Source organism: Hipposideros armiger, unplaced genomic scaffold (assembly GCF_001890085.2).
Source record: "Hipposideros armiger isolate ML-2016 unplaced genomic scaffold, ASM189008v1 scaffold_62, whole genome shotgun sequence".
NCBI lineage: Eukaryota > Metazoa > Chordata > Mammalia > Chiroptera > Hipposideridae > Hipposideros > Hipposideros armiger.
The window spans coordinates 639,517-648,764 of NW_017731412.1; the positions used below are offsets into that span (position 1 = coordinate 639,517).

A 9,248-nucleotide genomic window follows, 5' to 3' on the forward strand; every position below is an offset into this window, starting at 1 on the left:
CTCTGTTTTACTGACCTGGTGAACTTCTGGGTGCAAGATATTGGGCCTGACAGGGTCACAGCCCTCTGGCCTCAGCGCTGCCTGGGCCTGGGCTACCAGGCCCTGTAGTTTGCAGGCATCTGGCAAACTAAGCAGCAGCACAGGGATTCACCAAAAGAGTGGCTTTGTTTTCAGGTGTGACAATACTCCTTAAATATCCCTTTCCGAATGCTTCTAGTGGCCAGCTAGGCACAACGCCCATGTTGACCCCTGCCTTCTCCAGTTGTCCATGGGGGCAGCCTTCACCCCTTAGCCGAGAGCCTTCAGTAATGGGGGGGGGGGGCAACCCAGGCTCCAATTCCCGGTCCTTTGGCACTCTAGTATTGGATATGGAGGCTCTCGGGGTCCTGGCTTCAATGCCCCAACCCAGGGCAGATTCTTGCAGCCCGGTCTCCAGAGCCCTGGCAGGCCTTGCTCCACTGTTGGGCTGGAGACAGAGGAGCTGGCTGTGACCGTGATCAAAGCACAGGCCACGCCTCACTCTGCCTTCTGAGTGTGCTGGCGATGCTCCCATCACCTGGGACGTCTGTGTGCCTGAGTCTGTCCCTTGACTAGGCACTTGCCCACACCTCACCACATCCCTAGTCACCTTCACAGTCACTGCACCTGTCTTGCCCCCAGGGGCTGGGCACACGCCCTGCACCAGGCAGGGGCTGCCTCACAGAACTTGTCGTGCAGTGAGACCTTGACCTCTCTCCTGAGCCCTTGTTTCTGCCCCACCAGTGAAACTGATCGTTCTTCCAAGCGTTCTGCCCTTGGGTTCTGCTCTCCTAACCTCGTCTGTTCCTCTTCCTCACAGGCTGCAGCTTTAGATATTGCCATGATTAAAATGGTGACCCCGTCCATGGCCTACCGAGTGATTGACCGTGCTATTCAGGTGAGCACAGACTGGGCTGCTGGTCCTCTGACATTTCCAACACATGCAGAACTCCCTTGCTTTCAGCCACCTGGCCTCCTGTAAACTCCGACAGCCACCCTTTGTCACCCTGTCACCACCATGTCACTTCCCTTTTCCTCCTTGGGACAACCCTACGAGGAAGGCCACTTTCCTACTCCCATTTTGAATGTGAGGTGAGGAAACAGAGGCACAGAAAAGTGGAGTGAATTGTCCAAGGTCACTCATCTTGCAGGCAGCTGATGTCGCATTTATGGGAACTTGGTCCTGATTACACCGGAGCCCCACCTCTTAACCATGCGGGGCACCTCCTCCCGAAATCTTACCACCTGGCCCCAACACAGAGACTTTCCTGGTGGCGAAAGTCACCTCGCAGAGTGGCCCCAGCCGAACTCTTCCAGAACACTAGTCATCACACCGGTCAGGGGCCACCCTGGGAGGACAGCTGTTCTGAGCCATTCCACACAGGCCTTTGTTCCCCGGGGTCCCAGGGCCCTCGCAGATGAGGGCTCACCCAGGGCTTCTCCCCCCGCCCCCCGCCCTGTCTGCCAGGCCTTCGGAGCAGCAGGGCTGAGCAGTGACTACCCGCTGGCCCAGTTCTTCGCCTGGGCCAGAGCACTGCGCTTTGCCGACGGCCCTGATGAGGTGCACCGGGCAGCGGTGGCCAAGATGGAGTTGAAGCGCCACGTTTAGAGCAGCAGAACTGGGAGCCAGAGTGCCCTGCCAGGCCCAACACGCTACACGATGCGCTTTGGAAGGCCTAGTGTGTGTGATTCTTCACCCTGCCGGCAGCTCTATCCTGGGACAATCACTGTGCACACGGCCTTTCTGGGTCCCCACAGAAGACATTTCTGTGAGAAGCCTTGCATTTGCTGTTTCAGGCAAGGAGGAAGGGGAGCAGCTGAGAGCTGAGAGGGTTTCAGGACAGAGCCTAGAGAGCTGGTCCTCAGTCTCAGTGCCCTGGTGGGCAGCCCATGCCCCTCTCCCTCTGGCTATGAAACCTGAACAAGTATTGGCAGCCCTGCTAGGTGGCGTGCCTGTGCTTGCTCCCAATGTGGGAGCTTCCTGCTCTGTGGGGCCTCCCCAGCAAGCAAAGGGGCTGCATCTAAAGACCTAGGCCAAGTGCTCTTGGGAAAATGAAACCAGAATCATGAAGCCACTGCCATCGATTTTCTTTGTTTGAACGTCCACGACACAGAACACTAATTAAGATGTTATTTTGGAAAGGGGCTTTGGGAACACAAAAGACTAAGAAAATACACCTCAGAGACTTCGGGAATGTCTCTGTCATACAGGAGGCATTCAGAATAAAGGTCCACTCTTCAGTCCCTCTGTCTCAGTGCGTCAATTGCCTCCTGACACTTGTGTTTACACAGGTCCCTGCCCAGTGAACAGCCCATACATGACAGGAGCACAGACGCTGTGACCCCTGGTAGGTCCCTAATCGGCCATCTCACCACTACTCACGTGAATGTCACCAACAGACTATGGGGGTGCCTGCGACCTCCATACTCCTCCATCTGCTCTAGTCAGACGTGGGGGAAGGACAGGTGGTAGACAATACACCATTACAGCGCAGAGAGCCGTGTCCTCTGGGAGGGGAGGGGAAACGCTCACCCACTGCAGGTCTGAGTCCTTCCAGAAATGGGTACTGCGTGAACCAGGTGGCGTGCAGAGAGAAGCCACCAGGTGTTAAGACCCAGTCCGCTAATCTCATAATCCACGGTGTGGCCAACCAGATGGGCAGGGACTGTTCCCTCATCTGCTGCATTGCACACTTGACCTCCTCAAGGCAACTGCTTTGGCTGAGAGAGTGCCCACTTTCTGCAGCCCGGGCCACACACCTTCGGGATACCAGACAGTCCTGAGGGGCTTGTGAAAGGGCTCCCCAGCTATTCTCACCCCAGCAGTGGGGGAGGACAGGCCCTCTTCAGCCACTCTGCTCATTGCTCACAAAAGGTAAAGTTAAATTCAAACCCCCACACTAACTGCTGTCACAACACCAGCCACACTGGCGAGCAACCTTTTGACAAATCTATCAGGGTTCTAGCAGCCAAAGCCCTGGCTTTGGGCCTCCTGAGGGAGGAGGCTGTTTTTAAAAAGAAATTGCCTTGGCCAGTGGCCTGACCTCACATGACCCTCAGAATTTCCCTTGTGGCCTCTGAGGTTAACCTTGCTTAACTAGTTCACAAGCTTGTGCAGCTGCAACGATGAAAATAGAAGCCAAACTGCAGGGCGACCCCATGTCTTCCTCAGATCTTCTGCTGCGAAGCTGGGGGACGTTCAGGCAGGACAGTGAACGCTGCCTGAAGAACGTGAAGTCACCGAGTTGCAGCCTCCACAGCCCCTCGTCCAGGATCTCCAATTCTGTTACATTATTCCACTCATCACCTGCACCCCAGCTCTGGGCCTGGCACTGTTCTTGGCCCTGGGGGCTGTGCAGGAAAACAAAACAGGCAAAGCTGCAATTCTCAGGGAGTTCGCATCTGCATATCGAGTTGGGGAGGGTGGTGAGTGCCTGAGCCCAACGTGTGCTAGGCATTCCTGTGGGGTTGGGGAGCTGAGGTTCTCTCCAGAAGAGGCATTTGAGCCAGACCGACATGACAAGAATGGGCAAGGGTGCTCCAGAAGAAGGAGCAGTAAATGCCGAGGCCCTGGGTGGGGGGTACCCCATGTCTCTGGGGTGAGGAGCAGGAAGAGGAGGTGCCCATCGTGTGGGGTGTTGGTTAAAAGTTTGGTGTTGATTCGAAACGTGCCAAAGTAGTTTACGTAATGGGATGTCCAGACTTGATTTGAGTTTTGTTTTTTGTTTTTTTAAGATTTTTATTGGGGATTTGGGGATGGGAACAGCGCTGGAGATTGAGGGAAGGGGAACAGACAAGTTGCTGTCTTTTTGTTCTTCAGTCTAGTTGTGGAGGACTTTGCTTCACTGGCCCAAGTTGGCGCCATCATTGCGCTCTTCCCGGGCGAGGCAGATCAGTCGCCGGCTTCTGGACAGCCACTCACTGCGGCTGCTGGCCACTCACGCTGGCTACACACGGTAGCCCATGGCAACCCACTGCAACAGGGGCTGCAGCCTACGCCGTCGCTGGCGACTTGCGGCATCCCAGCTCCAGGTTGAGCAGTTGCTCAGCATCTTAGCTGTAGAGGGCAGTGTCACTGGCCCTCATGTGGGATCCGAACCAAGGCTCTCTGGCATCCCAAGCCAATTTTTTTTTTTTAAAGATTTTTATTGGGGGAAGGGGAACAGACAAGTTGCTGTCGTTTTTGTTCTTCAATCTAGTTGTGGAGGACTTTGCTTCACTGGCCCAAGTTGGCACCATCATTGCGCTCTTCCCTGGCGAGGCAGATCAGTCGCCGGCTTCTGGACGGCCNAATACGTTTGGATTACTGAGCAAATCTGTGATTTACAACCGTGTGTGTGTGTGTGTGTGTGTGTGTGTGTGTGTGTGTGTGTATCTGAGAGAGAGAGAGACAAAGAGAGAGAGAGAGAGATTGATTTTGCAGCCTTTTGAGTTGAGACTGATCAGTTATTTTGGGGGGCTCATGTGGAACTTCAGCCCCGTCCTAGACCGGCCTTCCCACAGAGCAGTCTGACCCCATGTGTCACAAGTCCTCAGAAGGGGCAGAGCGCTGATACAGCAGCTCCACTCATAGGACTTGGTGGAAAGGGAGTAACTAGGAGTCTACAAAAGATTTCATAGTAGGAAGTTCACTGCAGCACTGATTATAATAGCAAAGTGTTGGGGAAAAACCTGTCCGGCTAATAATCAGAGCCTGGTCAGAGACACCCTGGTACAGGCGTGCAGTGAAATTCCAAAGTGATGCTATAGGATTCTACTTCTTAACATAGACGGATGATCACTGTTGACTCTGAAGCGAAAAAAATACGCTACAAAGCAGTATGTGGAGTATGACTCCATTTTTATAAAAACTGCGTGTGTATATAGATGCATACAAAAATTCTAGAAGGATAGCCAGCAGATATCCTCTGTAAGTAACTAGATGATGGGATACCAGGTGTTTCTATTTTTCTTCTTTGTCTGAAAATTTATACTTTTTCTGCCATGAGATATTCAGAGGGTGCCAAAAATATGTATACACTATTTAAGAAAGGGAAACTATATTAAAATTGTAATACTCAATATATACCTATAACAAAAGATGAATACAAGTCATGTTTGACTTCTGCAATTACAAGAGGTGCTCAAAGTAGTTCCCATCAGCATCCAGATACTTCTGATTATAGCGAACTACTGCTTGAGCAACGTTGACGAAAGTGTCCACTTGTATACATTTTTTTGGCACCCCCAGTATTATTTGTGTAGTAATTGTTTTTAGTTAAAAATAAAGGAGAAAATGAGATTAAAAAAACTAAAACAAAACAAAGGAGAAAAAGAATCCCTTATAATCTTTTCCGACCGCTCATGACTTTCAAAGACACTAGAATGCCTGTTGCAGTAACAGCTGCCCACAGTGGGGCTCTGGTACCCAGAGTTTGCTCCCTAGGGCGCCCTGAGGCGTAAAGCCAGGCCTCGGCAGCAGAGGGCGCCCTCTCCCCACCTGTGTAATTCCGAGTTACCCTGGGTGAGATGCTGGCTTAGACCTAAAAGAACTGTTCCTGCCTGGCAACCCAGAGGGAGCTGAGCTGCGGGAGTGAAGGGATTCCTGGAAGTACCCTGTGCAGCCACCACGCTGACCAGGTCTGCCGTGCACGTGAATGTCTGCGTGTGGACCTTCTCCCTGGACATTGCTGGCAGACCCGCAGATGCTGGCACACTTCTGCTTCCGCTCCCTGCCCTCTCCTGCTCTGTCCCATGTGGCTCCATCTACCTCCTCTGCGGGGCACCAGCCTGTTTCTAAGCCATGTCTCCTGTGTCCACAGGTAAAGTCCCGGGTGGCCTTTGGGAAGCCCCTGGTGGAGCAGGGCACGCTCCTGGCAGACATCGCCCAGTCACGTGTGGAGATTGAGCAGGCCCGGCTGTTGGTGCTGAAAGCTGCCCATGTCATGGACATGGCAGGAAATAAGGTAGGAGGCCAAGGGGCATCACAGATGGCCGGTCCTGAGGTCCCCAGAGGGAACCCATCCCGGGAATCTACACAGACCCTTCCCCATTCATCGTGGAGAAAGAGCTTGGCTTCTTGGCNCCCCCCCCCCCCCCATCCACAGACAGGATTTCCTCCACCAAGCCCTGGAGTCAGACACTGATACAAACTTAAGCTTCTAATGAGGGAGGACAGCTCCAGGTGGGCGGTTAGAGCCAGAGCAGGAAAGCAGCTCAGAGTGGGGGTCTGCGGGGGGAGACAGGAGCCATGTGAGCCCGACCCTGGCTGGCTTCCGTGAGTCTCCAGCCCACTAGCTCAGGCTTCATGGGCTCTGAAACACTGCATTAGGAATTCTTTGCATTGCTCTGGGGAGAGGAAGAACTCTCGTGAGGATGACAGGGCCCTGGTACCCGTTTCCTGGGTATTTGAAGTTTTAAATATGCACATGGGAGTCACCATTGTGCTTTTGCTCCTTTTCAGATATTTAACTGTTCTGCTCCAGACACAGGGAACATGGAACTTCTGGTGCGCTATGGCACCGAGGAGCAGAAGGCCCGCTGGCTGGGGCCGCTGCTGGAGGGAAGGACCCGCTCCTGTTTCGCCATGACGGAGCCCCAGGTACCACACCCACGGGTTCCTTTTCAGGCCAGACCCTTGCCAGGCCCCACGTGGTCTCTGCCCAGGGGACGCAGGACCTTGGCCATCTCAGCAGGATGTGCTCTCCCTCAGGTTGCCTCATCAGATGCCACCAACATTGAGTCTTCCATCAGAGAGGAGGATGGCTTCTATGTCATCAATGGTCACAAGTGGTGGATTTCAGGTATTTGCCCTGAAATTCTTTTTTCAATTACACTTCAGTGAGTCTGTGTTGATTAGTGTGTCGCTCTCTGCCCTGGGACGATGGTAGCGGCGGCTTCTTTGCCAGTTGATGCAAAAGGGATTCTGTCTCTGTGCTCCCGGCAGAAGTGGCAAACCCTAGGAGAACCAGAGGTTCCACGTGGGTCACCAATGACCACACGTGACAGTTCTAGGAATCTCACTCACTCCCCACTTTCTTCGTTATACCTTGGGCATCTCCCTTTAGAAAGGCAGAAGGTCACTTCCTCAGTGGTGTCTCCCTGTGCGAGATCAGGTGACTACACAGAAGGCTTAGTGACAACCTGCCGTTCATCACAAGCGGTCTGCGAAGCCCTGCATAAGAGCTGAGTCCCCTCACCTCCCCAAGAGGTGATATTACTATCTTCATTTTACAGAGGAGGAAACTAGGTCTGAGAAGTAACTGAGGGTACTGCCCCCGCTCCCCCGCACCCTCCTCCGACCCCAAGCAAGTAGGGAATCCAGAATGAAGGGTTTGCCCATTTCTGAAGCCCGTGCCCGAAGCCATCACGTTTATGCCACCCAGCAGAACGGCTGCCGGTGATACAGTTTCCGCCTCTTGTCTTTATATTTCCTTCTCTAATAGCACTTTAAAAAAAAATTGCTCTTATGATGTTGGATTCACTCCTCACTGGGACAGAACCCAATGCCTCTTTTAACTTCTGATCCAGAAATTACTCATATCTGATTACGTGNGACCCCACCAAAATGTACACAGTGAGGGAGTCCCCCAGAATGAGAACAGGGTTTGGATCCTGGTGCACTGAATGCTCTCATCTGTTTCTGTGGACGCTGACTGTTTCTACAGGATAAACGCTTTGAAGTAAAAATACTGGTCCAAGAATGTGACCATTTAGAGTTTTAATAAATAGTGCCGTATTTTCATTCAGAACGTTTTACCAGCCTACACTCCCATCATTAACGTGTAAGATGCCCTTTCCCCACCTGCTAGCCCCCACACTTATCCTCGCCCATCTGGTATAAGCACAGAGGCATTGGAAAAGCACACACTCATGCAGCAAGCACCCCCAGACTCTACAACGGATGCCTAGGAAAAACCTAGATTAATGAACATTCCACGGCTTGTTATAGTGGAATGGGATCGTCATGGGAAGTAGGATTTGGGGAAGAGTGGTGACACTGTAGCTCATGGCTTTTATCCAGTGTCATTACTACCCACAAATGAGAAGTATTTGGCCCTTTACAGTGCATTTCACAAATCCTGTGAAGTAAGCATTATTCACGTCAATTTAAATATTATGGAATGAACTTGTCCGGGGAGACAGCTAGAAAGAATAATCATCTGCCTTCAAAGCCAGATCCTCTGGACTCAAATTCTGTGGGTGCCCCCCTCCCCCAGCTATAAGGTAATTATATTCATTTCCTCATTGTGCCTCTCTCAGAACTGCCTTGCTTCCCACGTCTCCCTTCCCATCCTACTTTGTTCCAATGCATCAGCCCTTCTCCTTGGCCACTGCACTCTGAGCTAATTAGCTTTGCCCAGATAATGAGACAAGTCATGTACTGATTCCAGAAGAACATGTCATTGAGACAGGGCCCAATATAAATGTAAACAATCAGGGCCGGCCAAGTGGCACGATGGTTAAGAGCTGGCTTGGGATGCCAGGGGGCCCCGGTTCGGATCCCACATATGAGTGCCAGTGACACTGCCCTCCACAGCTAAGATGCTCAACAATGGCTCAACCTGGAGCTGGGCTGCTGTGAGTTGCCGGCAACGATGTAGGCTGCAGCCCCTGTGGCAGTGGGTTGCCATGGGCTACNGGAGCTACGTAGGTAGGAGGGGCGGGTGGCGCTGCCTCTGGTCCCCGGCCTTGCCTCCTTGTCCAGTTCCGCCTGGGAGTTCAGTCGCGCAGCTGCGAAACTCTACCTCGCCCACCCTATGAAGGCATGTGTGGTTCTCAAATATAGACATGCTGATGGGAGTTTGTGTATGAAAGTAACAGATGACTTAGTTTGTTTGATGTATAGAACAGACCAAGCTCAAGTTGTAAAGAATATTGGGAAATTCCACAGTCAACTAATGCGACTTATAGTAGCCAAGGAGTCCTGCAGTGTTGCCATGGAAATGGACTGAAGGGTTTGAAATGAAGACAGTTTGCCATATCCTTATAGGAAGTAAATATCTTTTGAATTTGAGAAAGTGTTGGGACAGAAAATACTTTATGTAACTATTCAGAAGCCCTGAGGTCATTCTTTGTACTTTGTTTTTTAATGTTTACTTTAGAGAGCTAGGAGTGTAAATACTTTCAGTTAGAAAGCCTTTATTTATCTCTTTGGAAATTGAACAAGAAATGCATCTATCTCGGAAACTTTGCAGATTATTTGCTGCAAGGCAAAATACACAATTATTTCTTTTGGTAAATTTGTATCA

At 51.7% G+C, this 9,248-nt stretch overlaps 1 protein-coding gene and 1 long non-coding RNA gene across 2 annotated transcripts in view; both read left to right on the plus strand.

Moving 5' to 3' along the window:
• ACAD10 (acyl-CoA dehydrogenase family member 10) overlaps nucleotides 1-7,412 on the plus strand; it is a 45,307-nt gene extending 37,895 nt beyond the window's left edge. The window contains exons 13-15 of the mRNA XM_019641568.1: nucleotides 5,847-5,852; nucleotides 6,459-6,598; nucleotides 6,710-7,412. Of these exons, the coding sequence (XP_019497113.1) occupies nucleotides 5,847-5,852; nucleotides 6,459-6,598; nucleotides 6,710-6,841 (278 nt within the window). The 3' untranslated portion in view covers nucleotides 6,842-7,412. The remainder of the gene's footprint in view (nucleotides 1-5,846; nucleotides 5,853-6,458; nucleotides 6,599-6,709) is intronic.
• LOC109382255 (uncharacterized) lies at nucleotides 832-2,262 on the plus strand. The gene is made up of 2 exons (XR_002123906.1): nucleotides 832-916; nucleotides 1,487-2,262. It is a non-coding gene; the product is annotated as an uncharacterized LOC109382255 (long non-coding RNA).
• Nucleotides 7,413-9,248: the final 1,836 nt, after the last annotated feature.